Below are 22653 nucleotides of genomic sequence, written 5' to 3'. Positions count from 1 at the left end.
TTCTACACCGCTCTTTCCCTTCTCCTTTGAACGCTCCGATCAGTTCCTGATTTTATGAAGCCCCTCCCTCAGAAATACACAATGGGCTTGGTTTGCTGGCCTAGTGTGTTGTGATTCGCTAGATTCGCGCCTAAACGTCCCGCCCTTCACCTCAGCGGCATGTGCTCCGGTTGTATTGTAAACAATGACGTCGTCAATATTGCTTATCAATTTAAGCCCGATTGAGACGCAGAGGGTATTAGTGAAGAGGATCGCGCAGAACCTGTGCAAGCACGGCTCTTAATGGTATGTTTTTTGTTTGTTGCTGTCTCATTCTTTTAGATACGCTGTTATTTGTAAATGCTACTGCTTATGTTAGCTTTTAATATACGGTTTTATCCTGGTTAAAGATGTAATACAGCACGGCAACCGCGTGCTCGTCCATGTTTAACACTTCTCATAGCTATGTGAAAAATATCTGTCTTGTCTATACACATAAAATGTATAATTGGAACACAGTTTACTGGAGCTGACCAGCTGATGATCAGAATGAGAGAGAGAGAGAAATGCAGAGCAGGGGGACACGAGGATCAGTATTAAGAACTGCTGCTTTAGAACATTGATTTTGAAACTTGTGAAGCCATTAGAATCGTTAGAAGACAGAATCGTGATTCATATATAAATAGATGTTTTCGTGCACCCCTAGTTTTAACGGCATGGCAACAACTCTTCCTCTTCTCTAAAGCAGCGCAACATGGCCTCGCCCCCTTTGTTGCATGTTCCCAGGGGCGGGTTTTATCTGGGTTTGTGACGTCACGAACCCGGGAAGTAACCTGTTGTAGTCCCTACGAGCCGTTTTTGTAGGCATTAGGTGTGGCGGATTTTAGACTTGGAATTAACGCCCACTGCTATGATTGGCTAAAAGTTGTGTATGTTTGACAGCCTGATGTCCTTCACAGATGGACGCTGCTGTGATTTAGGTTAAAACACATACCGTATTGACCCGAATATAAGACGTTGAACTTTCAACGTCGTAACTTTGCAGATATTGTTTATGATCAAACAGCAACATTACACACTAACTAACGTTAAAAAAGTGAAATTGCAATCAACCACTCCTTTAAGCTTAGAAACATGCTATTGTCACACTCTGTCGAAATAAATTGTTTCATGTTTCTTGTACTCTGTCTGAGTACTGCAAACCTTTCAGTAAGTATCTTATGGATTAGGATGCATCTTCTCAGGAATGAAGTCAATTCAAGGCAGCTCACTAGGTTTTGGAACAGAGTTGTAGAGGAAGGTATTTGTGATGCATTTGAAAATATTTCTTTCTCTTTTGAAAGACATGTGTTCACAGTGACATGACATGTCTGCTCGTCCTGAGCAGGCACCGTGGCTCCAGGATCCTCTCTGGTCCTGTGGGTTTGCTCTACGGCCCAGTGTTTTGCCTCATTTTATCCCTCATCATGGAGGTCCCCGTCTGAGACAAGCTCCGCTCACTGCAGCTCAGGCAGATTGATGAGCCATCACAGCCCCAAAGGACAGCCTCTGAGCTGGGATAGGATGCAGGTGTTTCAGCCCCTGCATGCCTCCTGCACCAGCCCTTTTTTCTTGTTAAAAACATAGATGTCCACAATAGACAAAAGTTTTGTAGGTAATATTTCTGAATGAAACTTAAGCAAAGTTTGCAGTGTTCACACACACACACACACACACACACACACACACACACACACACACACACTTTAATTTTCATTTCATATTGTACACTACCGTTGGAAGGTTTGGAAGGAAAGGGGTCATGAGCTGCCTTTTTTTTAATTGCCTTTTTTTATTATTTTGTACTGTTCTCTGAGGTCCACTTATAATGTTATCAAGATTTTTATATAAAAAAACCCCCATCATAGGCTATTTTCTGTCCTGTTTTCACCCTCCTCATTGGAACGCTCCTTTGAATAGGTGTGGCGGATTGTAGACTCGGAAGTAAACGCCCACTGCTATGATTGGCTAAAAGTTGTGTATGTTTGACAGCCTGATGTCCTTCACAGATGGACGCTGCTGTGATTTAGGTTAAAACACATACCGTATTGACCCGAATATAAGACGATGTTTTTTTCTTGGAAATACATCTGAAAAAACGCGGTCGTCTTATATTCAGGGTCTAGACTTTGACATGTCAATAATACACCCACGACAATAGGTGGCGCCAAATACGCATAAAACGAGTGTGCCATGAAATACGTAATGTAATGTGTGTGTTGTAAAGATCGCGAGAAAAAACTAAAGAAAAAGAAAACCTTACAGCTGCACGAGTCCTGACTGTCACGTTAGCCTGATGGGACCAAACTCCCTTTGTGATTTTAAAACGTAAGACTAAAGACCAGATTTGAAGAGTACAGTAAGATTTAACTTCTACTGTTAATAAGATTTTGGTAGGCTACTATTAGATGGATAGCCTAAATGTCCTAATTCAGATGGGCTACCTGTTTTTTTTTTTTTATGGTATATCAAAAAGTGTATATTTTTTAAATGTGATTGTTGGTACATTTGACCAGTTTTTACCATACTTTCAAAACAAAAATTAAAATAGGAAAAATATGCAATATGAACATAATTGAAGACAAAATGTCTTTTACTGAGAAAAAACAAGATTTGGTTTTTAAAAAGGCTTTTTCCAAAAGGTACATCTGGAAAAAGGGGGGTCCGTCTTATAATCAGGGTCGTCTTATATTCGGGCCAATACGGTAAATACTCATATCAAACGATCTACTTTACAGACAAAACAATAGTGACCACATAAAAACAACAGTTACTCACATTTGTGTGTCGCGACATTACTGTCGGATCCAATATAGTTGGCACAGCATTCTTTTAGTTTCAATCTGTCTGAAAATCCTGTGTTGAATTGTGCCTTGTTTGTAAACAAATCCGCTGTAAAATAAAGTGAACAAAGGCTTGAGTTCTTACTGACATAGACCTGTGTTTGCCTCTCTCGTTATTTACACTACTTTACACAAATTGGTGGGCGGGGCTAAACAGGCAGCAATGTAGAAGCAGGCGTTGATTTTCTTCTGAGGAGGCGGAAGCGAAGTTTAGCCACACTACTACGTCTGGCACTGTACAGCATCTTGTTGTCTTCAGAGCCATCTTTATTGTTTGGTTTCTGCATAGACCTGTGTTTTCCTCTCTCGTTATTTACACTACTTGCGTAAATCGGTGGGCGGGGCTAAACAGGCAATGATGATCTTTTGCGGAGGCGGGGTTTTGCCAAACTATTATGTCATAAAGTGGCACATTCCACAACCTGTCGTTTTGGCAGATTGGCTTCAATATAAGCTGTTTTTAGACTAACGAGAAAGTTTTGAGTTCTCAAATTTAAAGATTGTTTTTATAGAACAATGACCTCTTATATATTGAAAGATTAAGGGAATTTTTATTTCTCAGTTCATGACCCCTTTAATTATTACTGTTATTTAGCAAGGATGCATTAAATTGATCAAAAAAAAAAATAGAGTAAATTACTAAGACTAAAACTTGTTGCAAAAGATTTCTACTTCAAATAAATGCAGTTCTTCTGAACCTTCTATTCATCAAAGAATCCTGGAACGAAATGTATCAAGGTTTTCAGGAAAATATTAAGCAACAACTGTTTTCAACATTGATGATAATAATAAGAAATTTTTTGTTATTTTTAAATTGATCAGAGGAGACTTCAAACACCTTAAAAAATCTTACCAACTCCAAACTTTTAAACAGTAGTGTATTTATACAGGAAATGCTTTTTGAGGGTTTTCATATTGCTACTTTTTCACACATTGTTTAGTATTGACCTCTGCCTGCAAACCTGTTTTAAACCTTTGTCCACAACAAAAAATACACTTTTGAGCAACATGGCCCCTGCTCATGAAATTTAGAACGTCTGTGTTCATATCTGATTTCCATACCATTTCATTGATGCCGCTACATGCTGCTGACACCCCAGGAACCACATCACTAAGAAGTGTCAAAATTTGTTCACACTCAAGACCTGTACAACACATTTACGTGTAGGTCAGTGCTTCAGAATGAGCAGCCCTCATCTCAAAGGTTAGCATGTGCATTTATTTGCATTCTCTGCTGCTCTGAGTGTCTCAAAACCCCTTCTTTTTGACACATGTCACCATGGCCCATAAGTAGGCAGCGTTATGCTAGCCCAGGCCTTACTTAGCCAGAACGTAGTCAGTCCAGATGCATTACAGAGATCAATATTTCAGCCATTCATATTCATACATTCATGCTTTGTTTCGAACTCTCCGAGTCGCCAGACCTCCCGTCTGCATAATATTTCAGTGAATCATTTATCAACCTGAAACCACCATCCAGCTATTGACCACCTCGTGTTGACGATCGTCCTTAACCCTGTGTGAGGAGAAGGATTTAGCACTGTTCAAAGGTGTAAGAAGACTGCTGCAGAGTTGAGCTCTTAAATGTTTTAAAGCTTTGCTGAGAAATAACCTTGCGGTGGCTGTCCTATTGGAATCCATATCTTTGATCTGCTCTAGTTAAGCGTTCTCCGAACCGGGGCAGCAGGCTTTAGAAAGCCATAAATCTCACCGACACCTCTCGGGTCCTCATCACCTTGGATTGGGGTGAATCTTTGCATTCTCGCCCACATCTCTCTCACACTTCCCGCTAAGCTTATAACAACAACACTCAGCCTGTTATCGACTCGCTGTCCAGTCGGCCGTTTGTTTCAAGACCTGTTAAGCCTGTAGGGGCTTCCGGTTTGGCAAGGTCTCTCAGGATGCTTTTGGGATGTCAAAAGCAGCACTGGTAAAAAAAAATGTTACCAGTTATTGTATTAGTATAAATACAGAGTACCAAATCTTTATGGGATATGAATTTAAACACTGTTTGGACTTAAGTGATGTGAACATACAGGGGAAATCAGATGTGAAAATATTAGCGCTGGGCAAAGATTAATCGCAATTAATCGCATCCAAAATAAAAGTTTTTGTGTACATAATATATGTGTGTGTACTGTGTATATTTATTATGTATATATAAATACACACGCATGCATGTATATATTTAAGAAAAATATGTTATGTTTATATATTAAATATATTTAGATATAAAATAAATGATATGAATATAAATATATACATTTAAATACATGTAAATATTTTCTAAATATATACTGTATGTGTGTGTCTTTATATATACATAATAAATATACACCGTACACACATATATTATGTTCACAAAACCTTTTATTTTGGATGTGATTAATCACGATTAATCATTGCCCAGCACTAGAAAATATTTGTCTTAGTCCTTAGACCTGCCACTGACTATTATGATGTTAATATTAATAAAACAATATTAGAAAAAAAGAAAACCCCTCAGTGCTTTTTATTTAAGTTTTACTGTTATTCCAGTTTTTTTTAAATTGTACTTGTAATTGTTGTAACTTGAAGCAATATTTACTTGATAAATACTTGACACGTCATTGTTTTAATTTAGTTTGATAATATTTATTAATTATACTTACATTTATAATAATTTTGTGTCATAATTATAATTTAATGATAATTCGTTTTTTACTCACTTTTTATTTAATTACCTCAGATATTGTAATTACTTAATTGATAAATACATGGAGCATGCCATTGTTTAATTTTTAATTTATAGTTACAGCTTATTAAAATGATTACGTTCATTAAATTGATTAATAATAAATATAATATTATGGTTAGTATAACAAGAAACTGTAATAATTTTATTTTATATTATATTATAATTATAAAAACGTAATTTATAAATTCCAGCAGTATTTTGTAAAACGTGTTAATTTAACATTTAGTTAGTTTAATATTGTATTTTTATAATAGTTACTAAAACTTACTAACTACATGGAAAAAAAAAACGAGTTAATATCTATCTAGTTAATATCATAAACCATAATAATTTTATTTTACAAATATAATTTATTATAATTAACTTTTTAGATAAAGGAGGGTGTTTTTTCTGTGGTATTGAAGCTTGTATTTTGAACAGTGAAATTTTACTATCATGAGAACCCTGCTGTGCTGCATCTATTGTGCCTGAACATAGTGAAACTGCAGACTGTGTAATGCAGATGCTGAAATTTAGTGGAGAAGCATGAAGTCACCTCTCTCTTGCCTGTTCGTGCTTGATTGATAGACATGCTATTGGGAAAGTTTCCATTTAACATGTGCTGGTTTTTTTTGTCCATGTTCGCAGAGGCCTTGGGACACAGTAACTCCCTGTGGAAGGGGGAAAGGGTGGAGTGGAGGGAGATATATACAATGCACACGTATATTTTACTGCTCTCGAATCGGCCGGCATCGTAACTCATTTCTATAGGTATATAAATTCGACAGTGAACCCAGCACATGCGTCTGGCTCTTCAGCATGCCCAGATTCGCTGCCGTCACTGCTAATCTGCATTGAACACGTGTGGCTGGAAGGAGGGATGGAGAAAGGGAGAAATGGAAGTGCTAGATGGGGATAGATACACAATGATGTCTTCATTTGTCAAGGGTAGGAGAAATATAGGTGGAGGAAGTTTGGTGTATGTTCTGTTCCAGGGCTGCCTCTTTTTGGCAATAACCCTTAGGGGTCTTCCTTTCAAGCTGCGTGCCTCCTGAGGCAATGTAAGGCAGATGTAACAGGCACACACACTTTCGTAATCATTTTGAAGAGAAAATACCAGTGCCGATTCCCTGTTTCCTGCAGGACAAATGTGGAAAAATGAGATAAGTGTTGCTTCTCTCTTCAGGCGCCACAGGAGGGGAACTGCAGGTATTTGAATCAGAAAATGGCCCTGAACGTCTCACACAGTCATATCGGCATGGATGATTCGGTTACAATAAATGCTAGTCCGTTCACATATGGTAGAGCTGTGTGAGCTGCTGAAATGCAATTTCGGTCTTCAAAAAGGGAAGTTTGAGGGTTGTATGATAAAGAATTTCTTACTGTATAGCGTTGAATGCTTTTTGTTGGTTTAAGACGGAAAGGATGGAGTACCTGAGAGTTATTTTACAACAACTATCTGCAAATAATTCTACCAAATGGTCATGATAGTAAGGAAGCCTGTCTAGTGTGGATAATGGTATGGTTGCACCAAAGAAGTTCTTTACCTTTAAAAATATATCCATAAGTATCGGAGATAAAGCCTGACAGGTTGTTTATGTGCTCCAGTATGTTATGTTATGATGTTTCTCAAGCTAGCTCTTCCCCATTTTATTTCCTGGAGAAACTGGCCTGTAACGTAACGTAAAATAAAATAAACTAAAATAATGCATATTAGATATGTTGTGATGTTTCTCAAGCTAGCTCTTCCCCATTTTATTTCCTGGAAAAACTGGCCTGTAACGTAACGTAAAATAAAATAAACTAAAATAATGCATATTAGATATGTTTAATTGTTTTTATTATTGTAAAATATCGTAAGGACAAAAGAATGAACTAAGTGAGGGGTACATTTATTATCAAGTATTGATTATCTATAAAAACACATTCGAGAAACTTCACATATTCACTTTATTTCCAGTTCTGTGCAGATGTTGTGGAGCAGATGGATGCTTTTCACCCTCTGGCTGTGGCATTTAGAGAGAACAGCCTGCTGCCCGTGTGCTCCAGCTACGTGGAGGTGTGTGGCCGTGTGACTTCCTTCCTACTGACCAGACTAGAGGAGAGGGCAGGGGAAGTGCTGGCCTCAGCTCCCTTCAAGAACCTGCCTATTCTGATGGCCACCAGTGTGTACATCCACCAGACACTCGCACACTATGAAAGCCAGCTCAGAGACTCCACACGCATGTGAGTTACACTCATTCTATAAAGCACCAAACTCATGTATGTCCATTATAGAACATACAATGTTTTCAGCAGACTACAGCTAGATCAAGTATAAATACACTGCATAAAAATCAGTTTCTTAAAGGTATAGTTCACCCAAAAATAAACATTCTGTCATTGTTTACTCTCATTAGTCTTGTTCCAAACCTGTTTGAATTTCTTTCTTCTGCCTTAACTACTATGTACTTACATCAAAAAATAAGTACAATGTACTTATTGTGTTCATATTGTATTGCAAAACACTTTTGCTGCTATTGAGGTGGGATACGGGTAAGGTTAGGGACAGGTTTGGTGGTATGGGTAGGTTTAAGGTGTAAGGGGTCGGTCAACAGTGTAACTATGTATGTACACACATTACTAAATGTAATTACAGAAATGAATTACAGATGTAATTACATGCAGGTATTTTTTAAAATATAAATACAATGTAAAACATGTATGTACACAATAAGTGCATTGTATCAAATGATTAATTTAAATGTAAGTACATAGTAGTTATGGCCACTTAATATAAAGTGGGACCAAAGCAAGAGCTGAGACCTTAAAACAAGATCAAATTGAATGCAAAATTGTCATTACTGCAAAAAAAAACAAAAAAAAAACGGAAGCAAAAAGTGTCTTATTTCTTACTTTTAAAGCCAAAAGCAATCAAGATTTAATGTAGTGTATGCTTATATACTTATATGCAATATAATGTAATTTAAACTCTAATTATAATGACAAAAAGGAGAAGGAAAAAAAAACTTTTAGCCAAAATATTATTGTGAAATCTTACAATTTCCTTTTCATTTTATGTTATACATTTTCTTATTTGCATGTATTTGCATTTTCAAATGCATAAACACGTGATGAAGATCTTAATGTTTGGCTCAAGTACATTAATCAATGATTCAAAAGCTATACCTTATTTCCACCTTTTTTCTGTAGTGGATGTGGTGCAAGGAATGACAATGAAGCATGATCCTCTATGGCAGTGTTTCCCAACCGGGGTGCCGTGTAAAAAATCATTTTTTAATATTTTTAAATTGCTAAAATGTTCAAAAAAGCATCTATTATATAATATCAATTTCTGATGTCGCCAATAATTAGAGATGCACCGAAATTTCGGCTGCCGAAAATTAGTTCACTGCTCAGGTTTCACTTTCACGTGGTGTGACGCTCTGCGTATTATCCCGCTCTATGCGTGTGCGCTCCGCTCAGTCGCTCCACTCGTATACCGTTCATGCTCATCGGAACAGCAAAGTCCACTCAAAAATTGAGCCGACAGGAAACATCGATGTAGTACAGTATTGTTTCTGTCTGCAATAGCCCTACTGTGTTGTAACATGGTGTGTTATATGGGCAACTCTGGTAACGCTGCCCTCTCATTCATTGATCTGCTAACCGCTATGTTATGCTCACGTGTTCTGATAATAATAGCTTTCTAGGACTAAACATTATTTGGATAATTGGTAAAATTTTTTTTTTTACTTCAAAGTTTGAAATCAAGCTATCTCGTGCTACTGCACCAAAATTACCCCACTGTAAAATTAAAAAAACACTGAGTGAGCAAAAATTTGTGAGATAGCTAGTTATAATGGTAATTAAATAATGTTTACATATGTATAAAATCCTACATTAAAATCTGTCATATAAATTGGTCTCTTCATTAGAAATGAGCCTACTGATTGCCACCATTGATGGACAAAATTTTTAAATATCTGTATGACATTATATTCTGCAGTTCTTCACTGTTGTACCGAATATCTATACTTTTCAAATTATCATATCGAAGTTAGAAATTCAAATATTGTGACAAAATTAATTTTGTAGGGTGCCACAAGTTTGTTAAAATTTCCAAAGGGTGCCGCGACTAAAAAACGGTTGGGAAACACTGCTCTATGGTGTGGTACCCCTGATTTCATAAATAACTCCAAATCTTTCCATGGATGATAAAAATCCATACCGAATATAAAATGGTATATAAAATATCTCAGCTTGGGTTTGACCTGTGCATTTGTACATAAAATGAAAAGTGTTTGGAGAGGGTGAGTATTGCTAAAGTTCACCGATTTATAGTACACTTTGTCAAGCCCAGGTTTCCCCGGCCAGGCAGCCTGTCAGATGGATGCCAGATTTACTAAAATACTGTAATTGGATTGTAAAGAACCAGAGTGAGACGTATGTGAGCTGGTGCGCTCTAACAGAACTATTCACCTATGTATTTGTAAGGTTAAAGCCAAGAATGAGCGACAGAAAGAGAGAGAGAGACATATAGAAAAAAAGGTATCAGACCGTCTGTGTGGCCTTGTACTTGAAGAGAGGGAATGAGGAAATATTAGGGGAGGAAGAAGGAGGTGTTGAATGATTGACAGGTAATAATAGGAGCCGTTTGCTGATATTAATCACTTAGTGTCTCTTTGACCTGTAAACTACACCTCTTTTGCCTTAAACCAGGCCTTGTGTCTTTGATGTCTCCAACCTCAGGCCTCTAACTCTGCTGCCCATTCAGAGAAGCCAGGATGTGATGGCAGCCCTGCACGATCACCTGACCAGCTACTGCGTCCATGTGTGTGCCGCTAGTATACTACAGGATGCCGAGAGCCACTACTGGAGTGACCCCAGCCCGTTTTACGAGGTACAGATGGCTGTAGCTTTTCTAGCAGTATTTCAATAATAGCTCATGTTACGTGTAAGCCTGTTGAAGGCATTTCTTTAGGGTTGGGTTAGGTTATTGGAAGACAAAACATCCTGTACCTCTATACTGTGCTCAAGGACAAAGCTGTGGTTAAATCACACAGCATATTCACATTCAAATCATAAGTGTATCTGTATTGAAATGCTGTGACGTTGGATAATAAATGATAAATTGTGTTATTGTATTCTTAAGTAGGCTCCCTCTTAAATTCTTGGATTTGCACGCTGCTGTTGCACATTGTCCTTGACTATTTAGTTGACTTCTCTCAGGCTGTCATAAAAGGAGTCAGGTGTGTACATCCAGCCTCAGTGCTGCCATACTAAAGAGCATTTTTTATAAACGCATTCAAAATATCTCACTTATTTAAAATGCTTGAGGATGCTGCGTGCATTTGTAACCAATCACAAATATCCCAGTCTCAGCCAGCCTGACAAATTGAGTAGAATCAGTATGTGTTCATGTAAAACACTCTTGTCTTTCCTTCCTTTTTTATTTATTTATTTTTTAATACACATTAGGGCAAGGCAAGCCAATATATTGATTTTTCGCTATATATTTGTGATTTGCTTTGTTTGTTTGTTTGTTTTTTAGCAATATATTTTGGCATTGTGAATGTTGTAATTTGGTTTTGTTTTGGTTTGGTTTGTGGATCTGTTTTGTTGACCAGTCGAAGACAAAGGATTATTTGGGAAAGCTGTTTAAAACTAAAACTATTTGTTTTTAATTACATTAGATATGGAATTTGTAGCTTAATTAATTTGTCTTATTTAATTTAAACTGTCTATTTTAATCAACATTTTTAATCACAAGTTTCATTCAACAGTTTGTTTGTTTGCATCATCATCCAAAAATTATTGAATTTAATGAAATTTAAATTAAATGAAGATTTTTAATTAAATTGTATTATTAAAATGTTTTAGATATAAAATAATATATAAACAAATAATGGGTAAATTATGAAATTTGTGCGCATGTATAAATTGGAAGCTGAAATCTATCAGTAAATAGAAAGCAATCCTGCCCCTAGTCAGCGGAAATTAATATTAGCTGGTTCAGTCCCAACACCTACAGTACCAGGATGAAGATGAAACAAGGGTGGACATTTCTGCAAGACAATGATCCCAAACACAGCCAAGGAAACTCTCAGTTGGTTTCAGAAAAAGAAAATAAAGCTGCTAGAATGGCCCAGCTAATAAATTGACTTGAATCTAATAGAAAATAAGAACTACAGATCAGAGTTCATAGAAGAGGCCCACAGAACCTTCAAGATTTGAAGACTGTTTGTGTTGAAGAATGGGCCAAAATCACACCTGAGCAATGCATGCGACTAGTTTCTCCAGACAGGAGGCGTCTTGAAGCTGTCATTACCAACAAAGCCTTTTGTACGAAGTATTAAATACATTTCAGTAGTTCAATACTTTTTCCCTGTGTCATTCCATTTTAATACTGTGACGACCCTGTCTTTCCCTTTTCTGCCTGCTGGGGGCAGTGTAGCATCAACGTGTGTTGTCACTGCTAATTAGAGACGTTATGGGCGGAGAGTATAAAAGATGTCCCTTCCTGATCTGCTCAATCCACATCCTCTGGTGGAACGTTGTTCTCCAGAGAAGTCTTTTGCTCCAACTCTTTTTGTTGGGTTTTCTTTTCTTTTGTCAATGTTCTTTACCCCATTGGATTATTGTTTTCGTGTATATTTACTTCAATCCCTAGACTTTGGTGTTTTTCTTTGTTTTTGTAATCAGCCGTTTTTTCTTTTAAATAAATAATTTTGCTACTGACATATTCGTTTGTATGTGTGATCATCTTTATGTTATGGTTGGGAACGAGCTGGCCGTGACAACACACATAACTTAATTTCTGAACTTATTTGTTTTGTTTAATTTGTATATATGGGTTACTTGGGTTGTTACCGACATCTGGTGAAAATTTCATGTCAACAGCACCTTTAGAAATATATTTACTGGGAAAAATGGTGGCGTGTTCAATACTTATTTTACCCGCTGTATATATATATATATATATATATATATATAATTATTTTAAACCAGATTTGTACTTTTTGCTGTAAGCATTTTGAATTCATTTGGCTGCAGTTGCTGATAAATTAAAGAATTGAATATTGTTTATTAAAATGAAAAACAGACCAAAATTTTCAGACCAAATAAGAAGCATTGATATTTATATTAAATAGCATAAGGATATTAATAAGAAAAATAATCTTGGGTGTATTGCTAGTTATAAAGATTTTCTAGCTTTATCATTCTCATAATGACCCTTCCTCTAGTCATTTCAACGGGGCTTGTGGTGCCCTGAGGCAGCGTTAGACTCAACCATCTGTGTGTTGAAGAGTGTAGCCCTAACCTTACCTCCATTAAGATAACCGTGCACACATACGCTCTCTCACGGATACATACGCACACATCCGCCCGTTGCGGGGCTGTGGGGCAGACTGGCCTGCTGTGTGCAGGTGTGCGGCTGGCTCTGCGAGTCTGCTCCTCTGTTGACCTGTATCCCCTCTTCCCCCACCTCTCTTTTGCATTCTTCCATTCACCCTTCCATTTCACTTCCTCTTGAGCAAATGCCAAAGGGCCAAGCGCTTCCAGAGGCCCAGTCACTAGCACTAAATCCCTGGGTCCGGACGTGTGGTCATGGCCCTGTGTGTCTCTTTCTATGGCTGACTTAGCCCTGGCTCACTGGTGGACCACGTCCCAGCTCTCATTAGGAGATGTAGTACATGGTTGTTAATAATCTCTCTTTGGTCACACTGTGAACTCCTAATGCTGCTTCCTCTTTGCCTGAAAGTAATTAGCCTCTTAGGAAACAAGGGTCTCTCGTCCTTTTTATCATTTTTGCCTTTTCTGAATTGTTTCTAATTCTTGCTTCTCTGTTTGAGCTGTTCAGCATGTACAGTATCACAAAATTCTGAAGCATTTCAGCGACAGAAGTCTGACCTTGTAGATCAGTCATCTCGTTCTTGTTATGCACTAACTTTTAAAAAAAGAGTATTGTGTCATACTTTGTTTTAATAAAAGTGCAGAAATAACTTATAATACACTTAAACTTTAATTAAAACATGTTTATAATTTAAACTTGATTATTTACACAATGAATTTTGGATAATATGTGACCCTGGACCACAAAACCAGTCGTAAGGGTCAATTTTTTCGAAATTGAGATTTATACATCATCTGAAAGCTGAATAAATAAGCTTTCCATTGATGTATGGTTTGTTAGGATAGAACAATATTTGGACGAGATACATCTATTTGAAAATCTGGAATCTGAGGGTGCAAAAAAATCAAAATACTGAGAAAATTTAAAGTTGTCCAAATGAAGTTCTTAGCAATGCATATTACTAATAAAAAATTAAGTTTTAATATATTTACAGTAGGAAATTTACAAAATATCTTCATGGAACATGATCTTTACTTAATATCCTAATGATTTTTGGCATAAAAGAAAAATCTATAATTTTGACCTTACAATGTATTTTTGGCTATTGCTACAAATATACCCCAGCGACTTAAGACTGGTTTTGTGGTCCAGGGTCACATATAATACTCATATGGCTGGACAAAAAAATATAAACAAAGTGCATACTTCCAGGAAATATTTTCATTTGTTTAAAAGCCGAATATTTAACATGTATTTTTTATAATAACTTAATATTTTTCTTAATTGGAATTTATACATAAAATATAGCTGCCTTTATATTTTTGGAAGAGGGTCTCTTGCAGGAGTATAAAACCTCTGTTTTAAAGTGAAACAAACCAGCTAATACCACAAAACATCACATAATTCATCAAATCTGTTGTTTAGACTTGCTCATGTTTATGCTGTTTTTCCCCGGCCAAAAATGATATCACTTTCTGGAGGATAATGTCAATGGCTTTTGTTATTTAAAGGGATATTGCAAAAGAGTAACAGGATGGAAAGTGAAATTAAGGACACAGGAAAAACCTATAAAACCTAATTTAGGAAAAAGTTATAAAACTGATATTTCAAAGAAAAAATTGTTTTGTTTGATCTATAGTTAAGAGAAATTGCAGAAACATCTGGAGCTTCTCTTAATAAATTGACAGTCTTTCATGTTAAAAGATGTGCTATTTTGCTGGTAAAAATAGCAACATCTGCCTAAACTTCAATAATAAAAGAATTTAAAACTAACTTCTATGTTCACCTAATTGTGATATTGTGCAGTAGGAAAAAATACACAAATGTACACAAGAATTCACAATGTGATTTCCATTTTAAAATCATGAGGTATGAGTTAAAATTATGATTTTATCCAATATATAAAGTCACACGTGATGAGACTTGAAATGTACTGCGTAACAGGAGTGACCTGGTCAGTGTGCATGTATGTCTGGTTAATGTTCAGTGGAGCAGTGATTGAATATCCAGATTAAAACTTCAAAGTATCCATGTGCTCTCTCTCTCTCTGTGGTAATGAGGGGTCCAGGTGCAGCGTGCAGGTGGCATGACCATGAGGGTCTAGAGGAAGACTGTCTGGAAAGACCTTCTGTCTTTTTCTTTCTCTTATATTCTGTATATATTTGCCATGATATCATCATCATATCTTTACCAGTCTCTCTTTGTCTCTTTTTTTGTCTCCTTCATCTTTTTTTTTTTTCAGGGTGAAAGGTGTTCTTTCTCCATCCAGATGTGGCACTATTTTCTCACAGGCCTGCGCAGTGACCTTTGGGGCACAGTTGCCCCCCTGCAGGCCCGGCAGACCCTGGCCCAGGTGCTGTGTGAGACCCTGGAGGTCTTAGTTCAGAGGTACTCAAGAGCACGACCCTCCTACAAAAGACTCTCCCAGATCAGGTACTAGATATGAAGATAGTTTGAAAACCTGCCACATTTTTACATTAGTGCTGTTGCTACTTTTTAAATTGTGTGGGCAGGGAATGGGATCTTCCACCATTATATTACTACAATACCATTTCTTATCATTTTGTTTGTTCAATGATTTTATTTACTATATTATGTATTAAAAAACAGTTTGTTTTGTTCTTATACATATGTGTGTGTGTGTGTGTGTGTGTGTGTGTGTGTGTGTGTGTGTGTGTAATATTATAAATATGATTTTTTATTATTATTATTTTATTATTTTTTGCTACTGTTAACAATACCAACCGTGCGTTTCTTTCTTTCTTTCTTTCTTTCTTTCTTTCTTTCTGTGTGTTTCTCCATTGCAATTTTAATGATAAAACACTATTTCTTATTATTTATTATCGATAATGAAACTGAATGTCATGAAAATCATTCATTTCCACAATTTTGACTAAATAGGGATGGTTCTACATAACAGTCGCCTCACAATTCCCAACCCCAGAGAAGTATAAAAGAGTTTTTGAACCTGCTGGATTTTGTAAGAGTCTGGCTATAGCCAACAACTTGAACTGCTCTATTACTCATGTACCATTTAGTGTAGCATGTAGCATTCATGTGCATTCGATTGCTACGTTGTGGAGATGCGTCATACAGGAAATGGCCATGCATGGTTAAAGTCACCCGTCTACATCTTGTGGTCAGCGGTCACACTCAAGCACATTCTAATAGAGAGCAGTCATCCATGCTGTCTGATTGAATGATCTTACCGTATTTCTGCTGCACTGAGAAGCACAAGCCCACCTACTATCAGGAACCTCGGGCTTAGCAGACAGTGTTGAATGCTTTAGTGATTATGCCGGGGGTCAAAGCAGATCTCCAGATTTGTAAAACAGTCTCTCTTTGTTAGCACATGGCCCTGCTTCAGCGCCTGGCGGAGGGCCTGATTCTTTCATGCTAGACCGGGTCCAACCGCCCAGGCCTTGTGCGTAGCATTAACACATACTTAAAGTGGTTAAAGATGCCACAAGAGCACACTTCCCCTCCACTCCAGGACTGATGAGAAAGAGCAGATCGCCCAGGGCCGCAGGGAAGGAATGAATGGAGGGACCGGTTTTTGTTTCAGCAGATGAGCTTTGCTGCAAGGACACCCGGTTATGAGCTCTTTGGTGCCGGCTGAGCTCAGGGTCTGCCAAGCAGATGGGCTTTGCCTCTGCTCCCTTCTCTTTTTCTCCTATCTGGTGAAAGGGGAACTTTCTCTGTGCTATAAAGCAGAACTTGGTGGTAGGTGATGAAAAGTTGAGTTTGATAGGGAAACCAAAGTGGGTAGCATGACCTCTGGATGCTGAGAGACTGTACAGAAGTACACACATTTAATGGTTTGAACTGAGTTGGACATGCATGTATTTAAGGTTTGAGTTACTGATACGTGTGCAATTGAAAGTAGATGCATGCTTGATATAATAGTGGTTGATATTGGATATGTTCATGCTGATTTTCTTTATTTTTTACATCAGTTCATAAGTTTGGGGTCAGTAATTTTTTTCTTTTTAAGAAATGTATACTTTTATTCAGCAAGGCTGCATAAAATCAAATGTAACAGTAACTACTGTACGTTTATCAAATAAATGCTGTTCTTTCTATTCATCAAAGAATCTTGAAATATGTTGGTGCTGATAGCCTTGTGGGCAGCATATATACAGTATATATATATATATTTTTTTTATTTATTTATTTATTTTCAGGATTCTTTGATGAATAGAGAGAACAGCATCTATTTGATAAATGTTTCCACAAACATATTAAGCAGCCACAAATGTTTTTAACATTGATAATAATAAGAAATGTTTCTTTCACCAGATCAACATATTAGAATAATTTCTGGCAGATCATGTGACACTGAAGTAATGGCTGCTAAAAATTCAGCTTTGCCATCACATGAATAAATTGCAATTTGAAAATGAATTAACATAAAAAAGTTTTTTTTTTTACATTGTAATATTATTTCAATTTTATTTATTTATTTATTTTTTCTTCAAATAAATGCAGCTTTGGTGAGCATAAGAGACTTAAAAAAAAAATTACCAACAGTCTTACCAACCCCCAGATTTTGAACGGTATTGTATATCACATTTGCCATCATGCTGTCATATAACACTCAAATAAAATTAATCTTTAAAAACACAAATAATGTAATAAACACTCTAAATCTTTAGCCAATATTAAATTACATTTTTAAAATAACTTAAATTTCCACTATGTTGGATTGAGTTTTACATATTGTAAGTCAAAACCCATGACAGCAGTATTTATTGGGCCTGTTTCAGTGACAATATGAAGCATAAATGGCCTATTAATTAAAATAATGAATAAGAGAAAAGTCATAATGCTTAATATGGAGGTTGTCAGAATGGACAATGCTTTTTAATAAAAAAGAGTCAGTTGCCTTTTTGGCAGAGGCATCACTTGTTTGTTTACTCTAGAACCTGCATGTGCATTAGCCAGTCCTGAAAAATGCAGTTTTTAGAGGGTGATTTTAGATAGAAGGTGCTGAATTAATATATTATAATAAAAGGTATGATTCACTAAATTTATGATCACAAAAAAAACAGTAATGCTGTCTATCAGAATGTGCAGCCAGCTCTATATTGAGGGTAATGTTATGGGTTAGTATACAGTATGTTTCAGCATTATTTAGGCAATCGGCCAATGAAATCTTCCTATTAATATCCAAAAATAAATGATCAACAAGCAAATATGCCCATATAGTGTAGCTCTATCAAATAGCACATATTAGACAGAAACACATTTGACTTCTTGCTAGAAAATGTTGGTTAGGGTACAGTGTGACAGTACAGCCGAGTTATTCCTAATATGTGGGGTCTCATTGCCTCCTCCAGGATTGATATTACAGCTATTCTGCTGTGCGTGGAGCATCTGATGTGGAGTGTGTGTGACTCTGTGGAGGAGTTGCTAAGGCCTGATGCAGCCCATGGATCTTGGATGTGGTCCATACACAGCCTGTGTAACCAGCTACTGACCGTACTGATCGTCCTCACATCACCTCTAGCAGAGCTGCACAGGTAAGATGAGTCAGAAGAAACTTGTTGGATTATTGTGACTTAAAGAGGCAAGATTAGTACATTGGTCAAAATGTGGTCACCTCTCTCTGTATATTTATTTTTATTCTCTAGGGTTTTTCAAGGAGGCTGTGGTGGAGGAGGCAGCAGAACTCCAAAGTTTCCAGAGGGAGTGACCAGTCATGAAACAAAGTGGCTGAGTGTTATCAACCCAAAACTGTTCACAGAGGAGCTGCTGAGGTACTGATGGCACTTAGATTGCACATATACTATTTGAACTGAACTGAGCTGGACGATGACATCACTGAATCAATGAGGAACTGACTTAAACTGAAAATTCAGTCTTTGCTGTTGTCCTTTTGCATTACTACACACTATTTTCCTATGTAATACTGTAAAGCTGCTTTGACACAATCTGTATTGTTAAAAGCACTATATAAATAAAGGTGACTTGACTTGACCAAGCAACAAATAAAAGTGTTCAGCCCATAGTCAGAGTGATTAACTCATTAAAGCCATTTTCCCCCAGAGATGTCTTATAGTTTGAATTACACTACCATTTAAAATTTGGGGTCGATAACATAAAAAAAGAAAAAGAATGATTGTTTAAAAATGTCTTTCTGCTCGCCAGGGCTGCATTTATTTGATCAAAAATGCAGCAAAAAGAGTAATATTATTATTAAATATTATTAATATGATATTATTACAATTTATTCTTTTGATGGTAAAGCTGAATTTTCAGCAGTCATCACTCCAGTCTTCAGTGTCACATGATCTTTCAGAAATCATTCTAATATGCTGATTTGTTACTCAAATATTTCTTATTATAAATGTTTCTATCTGTCTATCTATCTATACATTTTTATAACAATGTAAAAGTCCTTAATTTCACTTTTAATACATTTTAGTTATCCTTGCTAAATGAAAGTATTATTTTTTTTTTTTCAAAACAAAATTTTAACTGACAATATTGCATATGAACTAGGGGTGTAACGGTACACGTATTCGTATTGAATCGTTCGGTACGAGGCTTTCGGTTCGGTACGCATTACAAACCAAACGATATGTTGGAATAATCCTATTACATTTGGAAAATAAAAGAGCTTAAAATGTGTGAAATATAATGTTCTCAGTGCCACTGCATTCAACAAGGCAGCCCAAACGACGTAACGGGTAACGTGCTGTCTGCCCAGCGGACCCGCAATAACCTCCCCTTGCTGGGGTGCGTCAAAAGACAATCTTGTATCGACGATAGCCAGAGATATTGTCAAAAACATTTGGAGATGATTTGGAATGTCCAATTATTGTAGGCCTGTTACATTCGTATTTTTATTTGGCCTATTATTATTATGAAGTTACTTATTATTAAATTAAAATTACAATTAATTTGCCCCGCAATAATTACAGCATAACTGATGCGCTGCGAGGATAACAAAAGATTAGGCTATTTACTCCTCAATTAAAATGTTTAAAAAAAAGGTCTTTTAAAACAGGTCTATTATACAATGAATTATAGGCCTATAATTAAAATAATCAATAAAAATCAATGAAATAAAAGCTTTAGCCTATTTCAAGCACCGACTTTAAAAAACAAAATGTTAAACACGAAATAAGTTTCTTCTCATTTTTTTTCACTATGTATGGACCACAAGAGAAATATTAAGGGAATAAATGAAAACAGTTAGCTATATACCGTTATCAGCATATGTTGAAGTAGATTCATCTCTAGTTGTCTCAGAGAATATGCAGCGTCAGTTGCCGAAAGCTCTGTCATTACTCCGTCATTCTGTTTTTACTTTCACTTTCTGCATAGTGAATTGACTGAGATTAAGACGTTCACTGTCATAACTCTTGCGCAAAGCTTGCACGTTGCTTGAGTGATATCCATTGGCTTGCCTTCATGGTTTAAAACAGAAATATTTCCAACATTGTGACGTAAGCAATTAACCCTCCCCCCACCTTCTCCCCCGTATCGAAAATGTACCGAACCGTGACACCACTGTGTCGTATCGAACCGTACCATGAATTTTGTGAACCGTTACACCCCTAATATGAACATACTGTGTGGTTCTTCTGTCATTTCTAAGTGTACTTTTCCGGTAATGATGATTTCAATCAAATATATTTAAATATAACAACTACTGAGCTGGACACATATGTCTTTTTTGAAACTTTAAGATAATAGGTACCATAGTCATTTCTGAATAATTATCCAGTTACGTTCATAAATTAATAAAGCGTCTTAGAGAACTTTAGTTGTCTAAATAGTATGCAATTAATAAACCTCAAAATAAATAAATTATAGCACAAAGCATTTTTTTTGGAAAATGTTACTTTTAAAAGTACATTTAATTGAAATTGACACATTCACTGAAATTGACATGTTAATTACTTTGTGTACTTTTGTGAGAGTTTTTGTTTTATGTTTGACAGTAGACAAATTAAATAAATAGTAATAATATTGAGAAGAATACAAAAAAATAACACTACTATTGCTTTTTTATATAAAATGTAATGTCACCTTCAAAAAGTGTTCCAATCTGTTTACATAATAATGTAACCTTATATAAAAAAAATACTTGTAACACATTACCAAGTCTGCGTAAGACTTACCAAGCCCATTTTTAAGTTTTATTACAAGTAAAACACATAACTCACACAATATAGTGAGTTGTTGCAGCTCACCCAAATGAGGCTAGCACGGCCTTTCAGTTTTCGTTCATGTGTTAGATGCGCACAAACACAGTTAATGCATTACTGCAGCGACCAGACCCCCAGACTCACGGCCCTAATGCAGGCCAGATGCAGATGCCATAGTTAGTCATGCTGTTTATGCTGACATGCGCTGCAGGTCTTCAGTCCGGGTGTGAAAGGCTGAAACGGAGCCTGTAGGAGGACTGTGAAGCCAGGCAGAATGTCAGGCACATCTCACATCACCCTCCTCAAGCCCCCCAGCACAGCTCCAGACTCCCACTCCAGCGGGATATCATCGTGTGTCCCGCTTACACAAATCACCGCTCGTCAGCCCCACCGGCTCCGCTTCCATGAAGTCGCAGGGATTTAAATTAGTGCATTTTTATTGCCTGCTACATTTTTATTTATTTATTTAACCTCGCTGTGTTCAAGACTCCCTGAGGGTCTCACGGTGAGGGCCCCACCAGAGCTAAGAGGCCAGACACCAAAATCAAACTCTTCTCCTCACTCAAACACTCCAACCAGCTGACAGTTTGGATTATTAAATAAAAAAGTAATAAAAGAGACAAGAAATATCAATAAATCAGGGAGCATTATGCACAGGAAGGAGACTTTTTTTTTTAGTTACACGAGTGTAAGATCAAGATACAGTGAAACCTGACCTCATGGTGTAGCTTACAGATTTATCAGGACCGTTAAAGTGGGATATCGGATGGATTACTGGCCCTTTGACATGACAAAGCTGTTGCTTAACTAAAGCCTAATGTTCCCCTGTTATGTAGCAGAACTCACCCTGCCTCATTTTTTGTGTCTTTATGAATTTCACGTTTGCTTTTCACCCAAGCTCAGAAATAAATAATGATAATTAGTGCTATTTTTTTTTTTTGCATGACAGTCCATTGGGATGTCAGTGGGCAATTGAAAATTAATTAATTAATTTATTCATGAGGCATGTTTATCTGACACTTTTAGAAGAATCTGCATAAAAGACTACCAAAACAATTCACTATTGCTAACTGTATGAACTATTGACTTTTTTGTTAAATTTATTTAGACATTTATTATGTTGGCTGATTAAGGTGCGACTACATTTGTTGTTGTTCTGAAGGTTATCGCTGACAGAATCCATTTATACAATAGTAATCCACACAATCAGGAAATTCACATGCAGGAGAAGTATTTCTCCTTAGATGGATTTCACATCGGGTTTATCTATATTTTTATTGGTCACCATATTTGTCGTGATGACCAACAGAAAACTGCTTGTTTTGAAAGTGACCTCTGTATGAGCTGTATTTCATACATTGCTTCCACTGATAATGGACAAAGAACTGCTTTTTTGGCCACAGAATTTCATCGAAAATTCACTAATGTGACCACACTTTAATATATATATTATATATAATATAATACTGTCAAAAGATTAATCACGATTAATCACATACAAAATAAAAGTTTTTGTTTGCATAATATATTTGAGTGTTCTATTTATTATGTATATATAAATACACACACATACAGTATATA

The 22653-nt window shown here is 36.4% G+C and overlaps 1 protein-coding gene across 1 annotated transcript in view; it reads left to right on the top strand.

Moving 5' to 3' along the window:
- The window catches only part of LOC107699712 (uncharacterized protein KIAA0825-like), a 136384-nt gene that overhangs the window by 33245 nt on the left and 80486 nt on the right, over nucleotides 1-22653 (top strand). The window contains exons 8-12 of the mRNA XM_016501047.1: nucleotides 7538-7803; nucleotides 10309-10459; nucleotides 15156-15346; nucleotides 18253-18435; nucleotides 18547-18672. Coding sequence (XP_016356533.1) covers nucleotides 7538-7803; nucleotides 10309-10459; nucleotides 15156-15346; nucleotides 18253-18435; nucleotides 18547-18672 — 917 coding nt within the window. The remainder of the gene's footprint in view (nucleotides 1-7537; nucleotides 7804-10308; nucleotides 10460-15155; nucleotides 15347-18252; nucleotides 18436-18546; nucleotides 18673-22653) is intronic.

Source organism: Sinocyclocheilus anshuiensis, unplaced genomic scaffold (assembly GCF_001515605.1).
Source record: "Sinocyclocheilus anshuiensis isolate Anshui unplaced genomic scaffold, SAMN03320099.WGS_v1.1 scaffold278, whole genome shotgun sequence".
NCBI classification, from domain to species: domain Eukaryota; kingdom Metazoa; phylum Chordata; class Actinopteri; order Cypriniformes; family Cyprinidae; genus Sinocyclocheilus; species Sinocyclocheilus anshuiensis.
This window is presented reverse-complemented; position numbering and strand designations above follow the sequence as displayed.